At 33.1% G+C, this 18,358-nt stretch overlaps 1 protein-coding gene across 2 annotated transcripts in view; it reads left to right on the forward strand.

Annotated features, from left to right (window-relative positions):
- The window catches only part of LOC136039825 (ATP-dependent DNA helicase DDX11-like), a 46,749-nt gene that overhangs the window by 7,502 nt on the left and 20,889 nt on the right, over nt 1-18,358 (forward strand). Inside the window, exons 2-5 of one of the 2 annotated variants that reach the window (XM_065723728.1) lie at nt 7,404-7,664; nt 9,175-9,479; nt 11,791-12,034; nt 12,587-12,739. In XM_065723728.1, coding sequence (XP_065579800.1) covers nt 7,404-7,664; nt 9,175-9,479; nt 11,791-12,034; nt 12,587-12,739 — 963 coding nt within the window. The remainder of the gene's footprint in view (nt 1-7,403; nt 7,665-9,174; nt 9,480-11,790; nt 12,035-12,586; nt 12,740-18,358) is intronic. The other variant, XM_065723729.1, reaches the window with a different exon arrangement.

Here is an 18,358-nt window from a genome sequence, read left to right on the forward strand (position 1 = left end):
TTTTAACTACGTAAAACTTGCGAATATACAACATTCTTTGCTGTCCCATTGTCTGTGCATATAAATAGATTGTCAGGTTTACCGACTCTTGAACATGCAACATATAATGGTCCATGGGAAAACAATCCGTATTCAGATCTATACCTCATGATTCTAATGATTGCCCTTGAGCTTTGTTGATGGTGATTGCTAATCGACCATTCCCTGAGTCGCCATCGTCATTTATATATCCCCCTGTGCACCCCGGCGTCCCCTTTGTAGTTATGTCCCTGTGTCCCGGTCGTCATTTATATTCCCTGTGTCCCGGTCGTCATTTGTGTCCCGGTGTTCCAGTCTGTGATTTCTCTTTGAGTGTCCCGGGCGTCATTTATATTCCTTGTGTCCCGGTGTCCCGGTCGTCATTTATATCCCCCTTTGCCCCCCGGCGTCCCCATTGTAGTTGTGTCCCTGTGTCCCGGTCGTCATTTATATTCCCTGTGTCCCGGTCGTCATTTGTATCCCGGTGTCCCGGTCTGTATATACATTCGTTTTTTAGTTTTGTTTTTCTCCTTTATTTTTTTCCTTTTTTCTTTTTTTTCTTTTTTAGTTTATTTAGATTTTTAGATTTTTTAGTTTTTTTATTAGTTTTTTTTTTTTGTAGTTTTTACCATTTTTTTACTTTTTTATATTTATTAATATTTTTTTAGTTTTCTTTTTCTCTTATTTTTCAGTTTTTTCCTTTTTTTTAGTTTTTTCTTTTTTAGTTTTTAGTTTTTTTTTTGTTTTTTACCTTTTTTTAGTTTTTTTAGTTTTTTTAGTTTTTTAGCTTTTTTAGTTTTTTTATTAGTTTTTAGTTTTTTTTTAGTTTTTGCCTTTTTTTAGTTTTTTCAGTTTTTTTTAGTTTTTAGTTTTTTACCTTTTTTTAGTTTTTTTTAGTTTTATAGCTTTTTTAGTTTTTTTCTTTTTAGTTTTTTTGTAGTTTTTACCTTTTTTAGTTTTTTTTCTTCTTTTGTATTAGTGTGAAATAATTCAGACGTCATATGCGGACAAACACGACGTCACTCGACAGACAGACAGACAGACATAACCCACAAACAACTTATTTTTATATATATTTATTCATATTTTTTTAGTTTTCTTTTTCTCTTTTATTTTTCAGTTTTTTCCTTTTTTTAGTTTTTTTCTTTTTTAGTTTTTAGTTTTTTTTTAGTTTTTTACCTTTTTTTAGTTTTTTTTAGTTTTTTTAGTTTTTTAGCTTTTTTAGTTTTTTTATTAGTTTTTATTTTTTTGTAGTTTTTGCCTTTTTTTGTTTTTTTCAGTTTTTTTTTAGTTATTAGATTTTTACCTTTTTTTAGTTTTTTTTAGTTTTTTAGCTTTTTTAGTTTTTTTTTCTTTTTAGTTTTTACCTTTTTTAGTTTTTTTCTTCTTTTGTATTAGTGTGAAATAATTCAGACGTCATATGCGGACAAACATGACGTCACCTGATCCACAGATCCACACACAGACAACTTATTTTTATATATATAGATAGACTAGCTGTTGGGGTGGCGCTTCGCGCCACCCCAACACCTAGTTGGTGGGGGCGCTTCGCCCCCCCCCCCAAGCCCCCCCGCGCGCGTAAGTCGTTACGCGCCATATTAGTTACGCGCCATTGTAGTTGTGTCCCTATGTCCCACCTGTGAATATAGATAGATATATATATATATATATATATATATATATATATATATATATATATATATATATATATATATATATATATATATATATATATATATATATATGTTTTTAACTACGTAAAACTTGCGAATATACAACATTCTTTGCTGTCCCATTGTCTGTGCATATAAATAGATTTTCAGGTTTACCGACTCTTGAACATGCAACATATAATGGTCCATGGGAAAACAATCCGTATTCAGATCTATACCTCATGATTCTAATGATTGCCCTTGAGCTTTGTTGATGGTGATTGCTAATCGACCATTCCCTGAGTCGCCATCGTCATTTATATATCCCCCTGTGCACCCCGGCGTCCCCTTTGTAGTTATGTCCCTGTGTCCCGGTCGTCATTTATATTCCCTGTGTCCCGGTCGTCATTTGTGTCCCGGTGTTCCAGTCTGTGATTTCTCTTTGAGTGTCCCGGGCGTCATTTATATTCCTTGTGTCCCGGTGTCCCGGTCGTCATTTATATCCCCCTGTGCCCCCCGGCGTCCCCATTGTAGTTGTGTCCCTGTGTCCCGGTCGTCATTTATATTCCCTGTGTCCCGGTCGTCATTTGTATCCCGGTGTCCCGGTCTGTATATACATTCGTTTTTTAGTTTTGTTTTTCTCCTTTATTTTTTTCCTTTTTTCTTTTTTTTCTTTTGTGGTTTATTTAGATTTTTAGATTTTTTAGTTTTTTTATTAGTTTTTAGTTTTTTTGTAGTTTTTACCATTTTTTTATTTTTTTAGTTTTTTTTTTACTTATGTCCTGGTCGTCATTTATACTCCCTGTGTCCCGGTCGTCATTTGTGTCTCGGTGCTTTGTTGATTGCTAATTTATATTATATTTATATTTATATTTTTTATATTTATTAATATTTTTTTAGTTTTCTTTTTCTCTTATTTTTCAGTTTTTTCCTTTTTTTTAGTTTTTTCTTTTTTAGTTTTTAGTTTTTTTTTGTTTTTTACCTTTTTTTAGTTTTTTTAGTTTTTTTAGTTTTTTAGCTTTTTTAGTTTTTTTTATTAGTTTTCAGTTTTTTTTAGTTTTTGCCTTTTTTTAGTTTTTTCAGTTTTTTTTAGTTTTTAGTTTTTTATCTTTTTTTAGTTTTTTTTAGTTTTTTAGCTTTTTTAGTTTTTTTTCTTTTTAGTTTTTTTTGTAGTTTTTACCTTTTTTAGTTTTTTTTCTTCTTTTGTATTAGTGTGAAATAATTCAGACGTCATATGCGGACAAACACGACGTCACTCGACAGACAGACAGACAGACACAACCCACAAACAACTTATTTTTATATATATTTATTCATATTTTTTTAGTTTTCTTTTTCTCTTTTATTTTTCAGTTTTTTCCTTTTTTTTAGTTTTTTTCTTTTTTAGTTTTTAGTTTTTTTTAGTTTTTTACCTTTTTTTAGTTTTTTTTAGTTTTTTTAGTTTTTTAGCTTTTTTAGTTTTTTTATTAGTTTTTATTTTTTTTGTAGTTTTTGCCTTTTTTTATTTTTTTTAAGTTTTTTTTTAGTTATTAGATTTTTACCTTTTTTTAGTTTTTTTTAGTTTTTTAGCTTTTTTAGTTTTTTTTTCTTTTTAGTTTTTTTTGTAGTTTTTACCTTTTTTAGTTTTTTTCTTCTTTTGTATTAGTGTGAAATAATTCAGACGTCATATGCGGACAAACATGACGTCACCTGATCCACAGATCCACACACAGACAACTTATTTTTATATATATAGATATATATATATATATATATATATATATATATATATATATATATATATATATATATATATATATATATATATATATATATATATATTAAAAAGGACACTAAAAAAGTGGCTATAATTTAGGTGCATAAAGTCAATAAAATAGTTAAAAAGATAAAAACTGTTCAAAGGGTGAGGGGGACAAAAATAAGTGAATAAACACAAAAAAGAGAATAATATATATATATATATATATATATATATATATATATATATATATATATATATATATATATATATATATATATATATATATATATATATATATAAATTAAAAAGGAAGCTAAAAAACAGAGGGGGGGAGCACATAAGTGCAACAACCTGGTCGCACCATCAGCCAATAAAGAAAAGAGAGAAACAAAAGGGAGAAACCAGTGGGATATCCTATTCAATTTATCTGTGATGAAAGGGACCAGAAGTTTTTTCATATCTGGAAGTAACGCAGCGAATGTGGGACAAAAGGCACAAGCTCAGAAACAGCTCGAGGCGGTTGTAATCTGGATGGGGAGTGACGTTTGGGAAAAATACTTGCCCTCCCAGGGCTTGTTTATGCATTTATTTTATTTTTTTGCAAAACGGAGGCACAATGAAACCCTCTTTCGCTCAAGGGTTTCCAAGCTAGCTTTTTTAGGAGTAGAGAGTATCTCAACTTGCCTTCTTTGAAAATTATTCGCAAGGCTCATTTTTGGATTGATTTGATTTTTCCAATTCGTCGCGAGAGATACCAGGGTACCAAACTGGACAAGTATATTCGAAATGCGGGTGGAAAATAGACGTGTAAATCCTTAAGGAGTGGGAAGGGGAGACGCTAAATTTAGGAGCTTAAGGAGGGCGATAGCCACATTAGCTCTATGAATGATGTCTTTAACGTGGATATTCCACTTTAAATTTAAAGAAATTGTGACACAAAGTAGTTCAAATGAGGACACAGAAATTTCAGGAGGAATAGGATTAAGAAAACAGGACGAGGATTTGAGGAAACAAATCGGTATTATCACGGACTTAAAGAAGTTTACTGTCATGTCTAAGTCAAAGTCTTATCTCCAATTTCATTGAGAATGCTTATAGGGGAATACTACATTCTCGCGATTCTTCGCGAGAGATACCAGGGTACCAAACTGGACAAGTATATTCGAGATGCGGGCGGAAAAAAGACGTATAAATCCTTAAGGAATGGGAAGGGGGAAGCTAAATTTAGGAGCTCAGGGAGGGCGATAGACACATTAGCTCTATGGATGATGTCTTTAACGTGGATATCCCACTTTAAATTTGAAGAAATTGTGACGCAAAGTAGTTCAAATGAGCACACAGAAATTTCAGGAGGAATAGTATTAAGAAAACAGGACGAGGATATGAGGAAACAAATCGGCATTATCTCGGACTTAAAGGGGTTTACTGTCATCTCTAAGTCCAAGGTCTTATCCCTAATTTCATTGAGAATACTCATAGGAGAATACTTCATGCTCGCGATTCTTCGCGAGAGATACCAGGGTGCCAAACTGGACAAGTATATTCGAGATACGGGCGGAAAAAAAGACGTGTAAATCCTTAAGGAATGGAAAGGGGGGACGCTAAATTTAGGAGCTTAAGGAGAGTGATAGACACATTAGCTCTATGGATGATGTCTTTAACGTGGATATCCCACTTTTAGTTTGAAGAAATTGTGACACAAAGTAGTTTAAGTGAGGACACAGAAATTTTACGATGGATAAGATTAAGAAAACAGGACGAGGATTTGAGGAAACAAATCGGCATTATCATGGACTTAGAAGGGTTTACTGTCATGTCTAAGTCCAAGACCTCATATCCAATTTCATTGAGAATACTCATAGGATCGCTTACTAAATTTTTGAAGAGAGTTTGAACTACCGTTAGGTCATCAAAAATTTCCATCGGTCAGGAAATTCCTTCGTGACGCTGTTAATCATGACTGAAAAAAGGAGGGGACCTAGGAGAGTACCTTAAAGTATGCCATTGTGGACAGGGAGAGGATTTGAATAATGCGATTTATTTGTTAAGAAGGAGGCTTCCAATTTCAAGCAGTTCGTGGCAACGAACTGTAGTAAGGAGCGACCCGGCTCAATAGTAAACGAGTCTCTAAAAATCGAAATTATGATGGTAAAAGATACATAAAAAAAAATCGCATTTTAATGCTGATTTTAAATATATAAGTTTCATTAAATTTAATCTTTGTAATCAAAAGTTACGAGCCTGAGAAAATTTACCTTACTTTGGAAAATAGGGGAAAACACCCCTTAAATAGGGGTGTTTTCCCCTAAACACCTCTTCTTTCATAGAATCTTAACGGAAATCACACCATCGCATTCAGCGTATCAAAGAACCCTACAGCAAAAATTTCAAACTCCTATCTACAAAAATGTGGAATTTCGTATTTTTTGCCAGAAGACAGATCACGGGTGCGTGTTTATTTGTTGGTTTGTTTTTTGTTTTTCTTTTTCTTTTTCCCAGGGGTCATCGTATCGACCAAGTGGTCCTAGAATGTCGCAAGAGGGCTCATTCTAATGAAAATGAAAAGTTTTAGGGCCCTTTTTAAGTGACCAAAAAAATTTGAGGGCACCTAGGCCCCCTCCCACGCTCATTTTTTCCCAAAGTCAGCGGATCAAAATTTTGAGATAGCCATTTTGTTCCGCATAGTTGAAAACCATAATAACAATGTCTTTGGGGATGACTTACTCCCTCACAGTCCCTGGGGGAGGGGCTGCAAGTTACAAACTATGACCAGTGTTTACATACAGTAAACAATATATATATCGATATATAATCGAAAGGTTACGATATATAATCGAAAGATGATAAGTTCCACCTAATGAGGGCAAAGCTGAGGGAGGGCTGTAAAAATTATTCATATTAGTTAAAATAACATCAAGAGAAATATTTCCTCTAGTCGTTGGTATTTTAACAACTTGGTTTACTTTAAGTGAGGAGCAACAAAAAAAAGGCCAGCATTGGGGTGATTAGAAATAACAAAATCAGCACTTGTTTTCAATCGCTGGATGAATTTACGTTTTGAATCGATTTTTTTTTTTTATTTGGGTGTAGTTTCCATTTCGACCCGTCACCATTTTTTAGGTTTCTTGCCCTTTCTCAAATTTCAGAAAAAAAATTTGCAAATTCGACCGAAGAAATTTTCTTTCCAAACTGATAATTTTTTTGCAATGTTAAGTTTCTGTAATAGTGTTCCCTCCTTACCCCTGTTGTTGGGTATGGTGGTGAACATTATATATATATATATATATATATATATATATATATATATATATATATATATATATATATATATATATATATATATATATATATATATATATATATATATATATATATATATATATATATATATATATATATATATATATATATATATATATATATATATATATATATATATATATATATATATATATAATATATATATATATATGTGTGTGTGTGTGTGTGGGTGTGTGTGTATAGGAGCATAGATGAATGAATGTAGACAATGGCAGAGAAGAAACACACAATCATTCACATAATTATTCCAAAGCTCAGTCATTCAGAAATAAAATTAACAATTTTCTTGCAGTTCCAAGTTGTATACCATATTTATTAGCAGTTTTAGCTTATGTCACTCATATGTTTTACAAGACAATTAGTGTATCCTTTTTGGTTTGTCTTGGCGGTAAATCATTATCCATACATCATCCTAGTGACTTAGAACTGTTACTGCTTAAGATATACATATATGCTTTTGGATTTTTTTTCTTTTTTTACGGCTTAGTATTTTCTGAAGTCAGTGGTTATATGCACCCAAGGTTAGCTAATAATTTTTCTTCTGTACCCCAGACGAATGGGTACATCTGAAACCTTTTGCACAAAAGGCTATTGCTCAAACATAGAAGGAAAACACATTTTGTTTCGGGTATGACAATACCATAGAGAATAATCCTTTATAATTTTTCAAGGGTAAATCTTTGAGCATCATTTGTGGCAGCTTATCATGGCTTCTAAACTATGAGAATAATCGTGTTCCTAGTTTAAAGGAACAAGCAACATGTTTGACAAATGAAATAGAAAGGCTAAGTGATGGTGATGATTGGCTTTCAAATGCATCTGAAAAATGTCAGCTGCTTGAAAAGCTATCTACTATCAGATGTGAACTATCAATCTGGGAGGAATATAGAAGTCGAATAGAGAATTTGAAGAAAGAACAAGCCAAATTAAAGGTGGGTTATACTGGTACTTTGTCAATATTTCTAAAATCAACAATCTTGCTCCAAAAACAACCGTATATCCCCCAGCCCCTCCCCACCCCCCCAAAAAAAAAACATATGTCAAAATGAACTTCTTTGCATTTTGGACTCTCCATAAAAAGAATTCCTGATCTTAGGGTTTTACTTACATATCTATGGATAGGAAAGGAGTTATTTTCTTCTTTTTCTTTGCTTCTGGGGCTCCTATCTCTAAAACTTTTTTTTGCTGAGATCGCTTTAAATCTGAAAATTTCCCCCATGAAAAGAAAGATGTGAAAATGAACTTCTTTGCATTTTGGACTCTTCATAAAAAAATTCCCTCATCCTAGGGTTTGACTTGCATATATATGGATAGAAAAGGAATTTTTTTTTCTTTGCTTCTGGGGTACCTATCTCTAAAGCTTTTTTTGCTGAGATCGCTTCAAATCTGAAAATTTCAAGAGAATTTTCCCATTTACTTGCATCTGATGTTCAGCTTGCTAGAAAATTTGCTGAAAAAATTTCTTGTTTCATTCCAGACCCTTGCATTTCATTTCATTTCAGACAAATAATATAAACTGTTTCCCCTTAACCATTTTCCAACTTTCACTTTTTTGAATGCTGATATCAAAGGGGTTTGGCCTGATAAAATTTTGTTTCCTGATTTTGTAAAACTGAGTACCTATAAGCTAATATTGGAACAAGAAATAGATCCTTACTTAGGTAGCACTATAGTACTACCTCTGAGAATAGCTTTCAATTCTAGTGAAACTATGGTGAGTCGCTTCATCTTAGGTTGCCCCCCTTCCCTGATTTTATTCAAGCAAATTTACAAAGTAGAATAATCTTTTATTTTACTAGAGCAGATTTAAAAATGAGGTGGGGTCTACAAGGTTTTCTGAAGGGTGTTGTAAAACTTTAAACAAATTTCTTTTCTTTTCTTGTAATTATTAGTAGTAACAATCTATTTTTTTAGTAGACTAATGATAGTTCATTTCAGATTGTAAGGGTTATCACTTGAAAACATTTGGCAAACGCTGGAAATACTAGAAAACTAGAGTTTAGCATGAAACACATATATTATTTACTTTTGACTTCAATCTTTCCCCGGTAAATTAAACTATATATAGTAGTCTTAAGCACATAGGTGCATATCAGGGAGAATATAAGAGGGGAGGAGGGGGAATTTCGCCTGTGGAACTTTGAAACTTCTAACAAAATTTGAGGGCTTATGTTGAGTATCGCTGACTGTAACTCTACAGGATGCTTTAGATGGTAATATTTTTGTTGAGGAGAATTATTGGTCACTTAGACAAAATATTTTGATATAAAATCTAATTATCACTGTCTAGGAAGGAAAAGAGTTTGCATGTTTTAGAACTGAGCTTATAAATGTCTTGATACGGACCAGAGATGTTACAAAAAACCGGTTAAGTTTTTTTATAAGTTTATTTCATAGATTTTTTTAACAATTACATGAACCATTTTTCGTATTTTTTACCAGGATGACACAAAGAGGTCTAAATTTCATCCACAAATAAACTATAAAACAGTGATAGAAGATGACGAAGATATACTGGATTCTTATGGACATGATGATTCTGATGATGAAAACGCTGAAGATGTTGGTGGAGGAATGAAAATATTATTTGCATCAAGGACGCATTCTCAGTTAAGTCAATTTGTTAGCGAAGTGAAAAAATGGAAACATGGTAGTGAAATTCGTTTGGTGACCTTAGCATCTAGACAGCAGCTCTGTATCAATGAAGATGTGAGGAAATTAGAAAATAATAGCCTAATAAATGAAAGGTAAAGAAATAAATATTGACTTAAAAATGTTCGAAACGAAAGGATATTGGTATACAATTTCTTATAATATCAAAGGAAGCGGACACGAGTCTTTTATGACTGTTTTCTGTAAAACTTGTTGCCACCAGCTAAATAAAGCTACTACATTTTTATATATAGTGTCAAAGAAACTCATTATGAACAACAAAAATATTTCAGGACGCTTTCCTTTACTTTAAAAACATAAAAAACTTTTTCACATTTTATTTGCGCAGATACCAATCTCCTAGTTCGAGGAATCGAACCCTTGACCTTAGAATTTTAAGTTTAGAACGCTTACCACTCGGCTAGGACGGTTCTTAAGGATAGCATCCCTTTAACTGGTGCTTAAATCTTCCTTGTTACACAGCGGGTTTCAACTGTCATTATCGTCTGAAAACCAGGCTCTCCTCAGGTTTTAAATCCTACAAAGAAGGTCTATCAAATAAGGGTTATGTCATTTCGATCTACTAACTCCCTGGGGAGATGCAACAGTTATGCTTTGTTTAACTGAATTGCTTCGTTTCACCTCAAGTCATATCCGTTTTTATTTTAAATTCTGGCCCTTTGATCTCTGAAAAAGCACAGTGTTTTTAAATATTAAGAGTTCAACTATCCCTCCGCTTATTGGTTTGTTCTTCTAATGAAGTCGTACTGCTGAGGAAGACAGCTTTTAACTCTAGGAATGACTTCGAAATGGAACCCAAAACTCTTCTTTATAGTCGATAAAATAAAAATAGCAAAAACAAAAGAAAAGTTTGTTAACTTGAAGTCTTTATATTTTACTTGTCTTTGCTTTAGTGTTTTTGCTAGAAAAGAAGACACTTTTTTCTAATGAAGGAACATTGTTCGAGGAATACTAAAAACCATTACTACGGGAATGTTAGTATATCACAAAACACTACTATATTTAGTATTATACTAATGTTTAAATTATGCAGATAGTGCTTATCTAAATATCAAATTAATAGATACTGTTTAATAGCAGGGGGAACTCCCTGGACTGGATACAATTTTATTGCACGAAATTTCCACTTGTAGTACATCAATTTGTTTAGCAAAAAGTTTATATCCGCCCCCATAGCCCGCTTATGTTTATTTTATTTTTTTAGAGACAATTTTTGAAGTCTTTTAAAGTTTTACGTTGGAATATTATAGTTTTACCTTTTGAGTGACTCTGTATAACTTCCCTGTAGAAAAAGTTGAACTAGGTTGCAAATAATAGATACATACATAAATGCGAGGAGATTACGAGAAATATTTAATTTGGAAGAAACATTAATTACGAGATATATTAAAAAATCATAATGTGTGGTTACCACAACCATGCTTAGGCTCATTCGAACAATATTTTTTATATCCAGTATTTTGTGATCGTTAAAAAGAAACTATCCTATAAAGTGCTGCCATCTTCTGATGTAACATTCTAAATCCATGCAACAAGAGCTTGACTGTCTTAATGCTGCAGCTCATGCTCATTTTGTAGAATGGCAGATTCTTTTGCTGAAGATACCATTTCTACTTATAAAAGAGACTGTAGAAACGTAGCTAAAAATCTAACACGAGCAACCGTTCAAGAGAAGTTCAGATTATCTATTTCAGTCACAAGCAAAATTTTCTAATTATTAAGCATAATTTCAATAGTAACTCCAAAACATCTAGCTTATAATGAGCAAAAAACTTCGAAAAAATAGATTTTTAATTGAACACGTCCCGTAGAGAAAAATCCGTGTCAGTTAAAGAGCTTTGTTTGGAGATTAATGGATATTGTGATTACGCCAAAGTGATCGTGAAAGAGCTTTCATGGCGAGTTTCTATCTTTAAACAGAGGCTGGAACAAGCAATGTTTTGGATGAATTTTGGTATTACTTGGTGCTGATAAAAATATTGTGACTCATAACTCGGGTTATTACAGGAGTTTGGAGCTACTTATAACCCAGTCATTTGAAATCCTAGGGGTTTGACTTCTATTTCTTTTTTTTTTTATCTGTGTGGATTTACGTTACAAGCTATTCTTTTGAATTAAAAAGAACAATTAGAATAGTTACAAATTTGTTAGAAAGCTAAAAGATCTGTTGAAAGAAAAGCCTCATTTGTTACTGAAAGTGGCAATATTTAGACTTTTTGGGTATAATGCCTTTTGTTCATAGCAAAAAAAGGAAAAATCAACGCATGCGCAATAAACAGTAAGTTTTTAAACTCAAACTTTGTTCATGAAGACTTATTAGTTTTTAGGACCTATATAAGTCATCATGTTGTGTATATCTATTCATACTAATTCACTCATTTTCAGATGTACTGAACTGAAATCCAAATCGAAACAGTCATCATCAAAGACAACCGACGCTGGTGTCCCTCCAAAAAAGAAACGGGAAACAGCCGGATGTGCATGTCCTTATTATCGAAGTGAAGGCATAAGTAGTATGGCGACGGATATTCTCTTTGAAGTTAGTGATATTGAAGATATAGTTGCTAAAGGAAAAGAGATGAAGGCGTGCCCATATTATGCCAGTCGAAAAGCTGTAAAAGAATCACAGGTATCTTTCTCTCTATATTTCACCCTCTGATGACCCTTCGTCTCTCTTTCTTTCTATTCTATTTTTTCTTCTTTTCCGTTTTCCTTTTCTTAATGTCAGTGTTGCATTGAGGAAGTTTGACATTGAACAAGAAAAACGATTGTAAGTTACTGTGATCAGGTGATAAAAAAAAACACACACACTAACCTGTCATTAACTACAAACTTATAAAATATTCTGCATACAAACTTGGGGTATTAAAATCCTCACGTTCTTAAGTATGTCAAAGATTTTTTGAATTTTGGGTTTAAAAATAAGTTCAACTTGTTTATAATTCAACATCCCATGGGTTTAAAAATAAATTTCTTGTTAATAAATTCAACATCCAGACGGGAAGGGGTGGGAGACGACATCAAAATTTTAACTCTGCTAAGAAAGGTATGTCAAAGTTAACAAATAAACATTGTTTTCTACTATGTACTCGCTAAACTTAAGGTTTTAGTGTTTTATTATTTCCCTTTCAAAAATGTTCAAATATATACTATCATTTCAGTCAAACATTTTTACTTTCAGATCATCTTGATGCCATATAATATACTTTTCCACAAAGAAACAAGAGAATCCTGTGGTGTTAGTGCCAAAGATAATGTGGTGATCATTGACGAAGCCCACAATATTTTGGAAACGATATCTGGGATCTACAGTGCAGAAATTACACTTAAACAGGTAAAACGAGCAAAACCTGACTTTTATAAATGTCATTAGGACCAATGGATTGGCTATGATAAACTGCCGAATACGAAAAAGAATCTAGAGTAAATTAAGTTATAATTTACTAATAGTAATAATGAAAATAAGCAATAAGTAATAAATAATGTAGAGTAATTAAATAAAGTAATAAATTCAAAGCACCAAGGACATCGAAATAAAAGCCATTGTTTTCCCCATCGACCCATCTTAGATTTATTCATACCTGAAAACCTCTATTTTCTAATACTTCTTCTTTGGTTGGTTCAAGGCTTTGTCATCAGTGCTGACATGTTGATCCGTGAAAACAAATAAAGAAATAATTCGTGAAAACAAATGAAAAAAACAATGGTTTTTGTCCATTAGAAATTCAAATATTAATAATTTGTTGACTTCCAGAGACAAATACACCTTCAAAAGAGAGTTACACCCTATTGATCTGTTTCGTGCCATTTGTTTTTAGTATATTATTGCTTTTTTTAATCACCTCTTCTTCTTTTGAATTTTGTGCCCGTTACTGCCAAAGGCAGCATACCTGCTTAAACTACTACTGCTACTACCAAGTCACCGCAGCACCAAGCCGCCTGAGGCCAATACAGCTACGCACGCTCTTCTCCCAAACCTCCACTTTACACCCTCCCGGGAAGTTCCCGTTTCCCTTAAACCTTTCTTTGCGACATCTTCGCACCCAGACTACGGACGAACTGCTTCCTGTTTAGTCCTAGAGGGTTGGCCAAAAAGGACATCTTCGGCAATCTCACCTTTTCATCTTCAGATTTGTGACTTAGTCTTCTTAATATTAATTTACAAATCTATTTTTGCACTCTGAACTTGCAAAACCCCTAAAATTTCATTCATTTTGCTCACACTTTCATCTAGGATGCTTAAGTCATCAGCATAATTTAAGTCCAGGCAAGTTTTTCCTCCCCATTTGATTCTGTGCTCTCCCATTGCCTTCCCTGTGCTCCTCAACACAAAGTCCATCAAAATGATCCTTATAAAGGGGGATAGAACACAACCCTGCTTAACTCCTGATTTAATAGAAAACCAGCAGTTAACTGCATTTCCTACCTTAATCGCAGCAGTGTTATTCTCATACATAGCACAAATCAATTTGATGTGTTAGTCTCGCATACCGTACTAAGATAAGACCTTCGCTAAAGCTCTTCTATCAACAGAATTGAACGCTTTCTCTTAACCTATAAAACTGCGGACCAAAGGTGTTTGATAACTCAGGCAATTCTCAATTATTAACCTAAGAATGAAAATTTGGTCGACACATCCTCTACCCTGGCTTAAACTGCACTGTTCTGTTCTTATAACTTTGTCTCCAGCATCTTTCAGTCTAAAAAGTATCTTATTACTAAGTAATTTGCTGCTTTCAGAGGCCAGGCTAATGTCTCAATAATTACCACAGTCCCTCTTATCACTTTTCTTGTAAAGTGGCTTAATTAGAGTTTTCCTAAAATCGCTAGGTACTTCTCCTTTTTCAAAATCCTATTCATAATCTTCAGTAAAATATTTCTAACTTCAGAGCCACCATATTTACGAAACTCATTTACCACATTATCAACACCTGGAGCCCTATATTTTTAATTCTTTTAGTGGGGTCACTAATTCTTTCTCACAAAATAATTCTTCCTTTGCATCCGAAGTGTTGCAGACATTTTCATTCTTTTCTATATATTTTCTTGTAACTCTGTCGCGGTTTAGTACATTCTCAGAATGTTTTGCCCATGTCTCTTTAAATCTTTTCTTCTCATTAATACTGGCTAGTGTTGTAAAATTACCGTAAAATAAAAACTCGGTAAGTAAAATTGTTAAAATAAGGTAAAATTCTTAAAATACAGTAAAATTAGTAAAATAAGGCACTGCCTAGGAGATATAGTGTAAAATTGGTTTTTTAGAGTTGCCATGTAGCTACAAGACCAGTTGAGCCAATTAGTCAATTAGACTAAATCATTCAATTTCGTCAGATAAAATTAAATCCATTCGAAAATGAGCATTGTGAGTAATTTTCAAAGGAGCTAAAGTTCTATGCTCTCTTCTTTTAAAAAAGAGATGGTTAGAAATGCTTCAGTGTAGGAGAGTTACACATTATGTCTCCTCTTCCAAAAAAACGTACTAAGTAACCTTTGGACAGAGAATATTTTTCTCAAAAGACAATCCACACCTTGATTCCGCCTATCCCGTGCCGTTTTCCACCCCGGGCAATCTTGTCCCCCTATTTTCTGCTTTGCTTAAAGATATAAAAAAAAACTTTCGTCCCTTACAACGCTGAAAAAATCGACAAAACAACACGATAGTTTTCCTTTTTTATTGTTTGAGCCAATCCTTTTGGTTCCCTCCTTTTTTGTGTTTTTATTGACTTTTTAATATCTTTTTCAATTTTCACCCGTTTTTTTGCTTCCAATATTTTTGACAGATTTTGTCTTTCTCTGTCCTTTTTTTGTACCAATTTTATCGCATGAAGCCTTGACCCGATTTGTTCAACGGATGATTTTTTCGGTGTTGTTATGTGTTAACGTATTCTTTAGTCAGCTTCACATGAGTTTGTATTTTGAGCCTCTTTATGTTTTTAATGCCAAATTGTTTTTATATTCTTTTTAATTTATTGGCCCGTTGTTTTTCTATAAGTATTTCTTCTTGTCTTGCTTTGGACTCCGATATGTGAATTTTGAGAATGCATATGAAAGTTTTGACCAAAAACACATTGAATCCAAATTTTTGGAAAAAAGCCTGGAAATTCACTTCTCTTCACGAATAACTTAAATTTAAATTTTACTTCTTATCCTTCATGCTGCGTTACAAAAAATTTAGGGACGAAAGAGCTAAATACCTTGAATTATTACTGCAAAAAATTTCTTGGGCGCCCCAAAATTGAGTCCCAAGTCCAAAAATATGTTTTCTTTTAATGTTTAAAGTTCTGCTAAGAAAACATGTGAAATGTGCCTACGCTTTAGAATACATATTTTCTGTTAGTATTTCAACTTACGTGAAGTCCCGATGGAGTGATACAAATTCGTTGGTCCTGCTGGTTCATCACTCGAAAGAAAACACCGACTGCCTTTTCTACCATGTTGAAATCAAGCCTAATGCGATGCATTTCAGTATATTAAAAGTGAAGTGTAACCTTGATGACGCTGCAGTCGACACTCTGTTCTTCCATGCCTTCTTAAGTTGTGATTCTGCACCAGGATGGCATAGTTTCGGTAAGCTGGTTGTGCTCACGATTGGCAAACGTGACAGGCATTTTCACAAAGTCACTTCAGTATTTAATCAAGACACAGTGTTGAAAGATGAACTGGTCAAAGATAGAGGGTAGGCGCTGCTCAGTCTTTACAAGGATTAAAAAGGGGGTGAAACGTCCCTTTTTGCACGACACAGACCTGCCTTCAAAATGGTGAACTTAGGCCAGTCATGACAGATCCTAAGTTTAATAGAAAACGATTCTGCTATTTATGTTTTCCAAAAAGAATTTTGTTTTAGGATTTTGATTCAATTTTAGGTTGCTTAGTAAGTCTTGGCTAAGTGAAATTGAGGCTGTAAGGTCTTTCGTCCGTAAACTTGTATAATTTAGCAGGTAAGATAAGGTATAAAATTACATTCCAAAACAATTTTAAAGAAAAATAAAATTATGAACTTTTTTATAGAAATTTTACTTTTATTAAATCTAGTAGTATTTTAAATCTCAAATTCATAAGTATTTTAAATCTAAAATTCATTCCCAGCAGGTTCGATTACATAGTAAATGACTTTTAAAAACCCATTCAAAGCTAAAAAAAAATCATTTTTCTTCTTTTGTACTAAAATTTTTAAGTCTGATTTTGAGGCATTTCCAGGTTTCTTTTTTTTAGTCTTAGTATGTTGTTCTTCAGGTTTGTCTGAACGTTTTAGTACAACAAAAAAAAAGAAAATTTGTTCAGCATTTTGTTCTGCCTGAAATCGTAGAATGACCATCCTAAGTATGTTACCTTATCTAAAAGGTGCCTCTTCTGGTCCAAATTTCTGGGTGTACATTTACCTTTAGCTTGTTTTTCAATTTGCTGTGGGATAATTATTCTGATTCAGCCCTGGTGTTAGTAAGTGGTGGTAGTAAGCGTATCGGGGATAAAAAAAAAATCAAAATGCCTCACGTATGTCTAGATTTTCTTTCATCTTGCCATGTTTCTGTTTAATAATTTTGAGTGTTTTGAAGTTACTTCTTTTGACAGTTACTTCTTCAGCCACCCAAAAGCAATATGCATTCTCCTTGGAATTGTAGTTTTGAAGAAATAAATTGCAAGGCTTTTTTCCAGTTTAATTTTGGGTCCTTTCAAATATTAAATTAAAAAAAAAAAATGATTAGTCACTGCTACTGGATTCAGAAAATTTTCTGAAAGGTTTTAGCAAGCAGAAATGTACGCTGGGGACCTCATGGCCCAGTTCTTTCTTTCAAGAAAATTTTAATATCAACGACTGTCTCTCGAATTTTTTCATAGAATTCAATTTTTCTGCTTATTATTTTTAAATTTTGTATATTTGTTATTTGTTACATTTGTGTCTTTCATTTGCTTTTATAATACCTATGCTCCAAGAGTTATGGGTAACTTTTCGCCATTCTGGCAATAAATACGATCATAATTCAGACTCTAAATGGCTTAAGCAGTGCTTAGAAATCTGAATTAACCAACCACTCATCTCCTCACTACAGATATCACTTTCCTTACTCCCTTATGCAACTAATTAATAATAAGTGCAACTAATAAGCAGCAGCTAGAAAAATTCTTATTTTCTAGTGGAAATCAAGTAAAATTTATGAAACATGCGCTTACCGTGTCTTAAGTTGGATATCTATCTTGTATTATTTGCGTAATCATTAACAAACTTGGAAGACCTTGAATAAAACTGTGAGGGGGAGGCATTTATGATTATCATAGGCTACATGCTGTGTATTGTTTTATATGCTAATGCTAGAATTCTAGCCATGGGTGAGGAGTTGTGTAGTCATCGACTTTTAGTTCTTTGAACTGAAACTTAAACCCTCATAGTAGTTTATTACTAATGATTATCATCCTTTAAGATACGTTTCTTATTTATGTAAATTAAGGTGCCATACTTAACTAAAAAGTACAATACTGGCAATAAAGAGTGGGATAATGGAGTAGGTAGTGGAGTTTGAATGCCTTGGCAGCATAGTTTAATAGACGGGGCCCACTGGCAGGGAGGTAGAGTTTAGAATGGGGAAAATCCAGCGGGGATTTTAATCAACTAAAGCCAGTTTGGCGATCGAAGAAGTACTCTTTGAAACGGAAATTGAGACTCAATTGAGATTGTTCAGTCTAATGTCCTATCCATTCTCCTGTATAACTAGGAATGGTGAAATTTAAACCAGCAGCAGGTCCTTGCTTCTGAGAATAGCTTTCCTCGGAAATTATTATATAAAAAGTGAAGAAATCATGTTACCATCCAGACAGTTCATTCTATATCGCGCCCGCCCCTAGTAGGAGATGTCTTACGTCAACAAAGATGGCGCTAATTGGACTTTATGTCCATATGACAGAAGGTAGGCTCCCGAGAATTGTACTGGAGTGGCAGCCAGAAGGAAGCTAAGGAAGA

This window comes from Artemia franciscana, chromosome 20 (genome assembly GCF_032884065.1).
Source record: "Artemia franciscana chromosome 20, ASM3288406v1, whole genome shotgun sequence".
NCBI lineage: Eukaryota > Metazoa > Arthropoda > Branchiopoda > Anostraca > Artemiidae > Artemia > Artemia franciscana.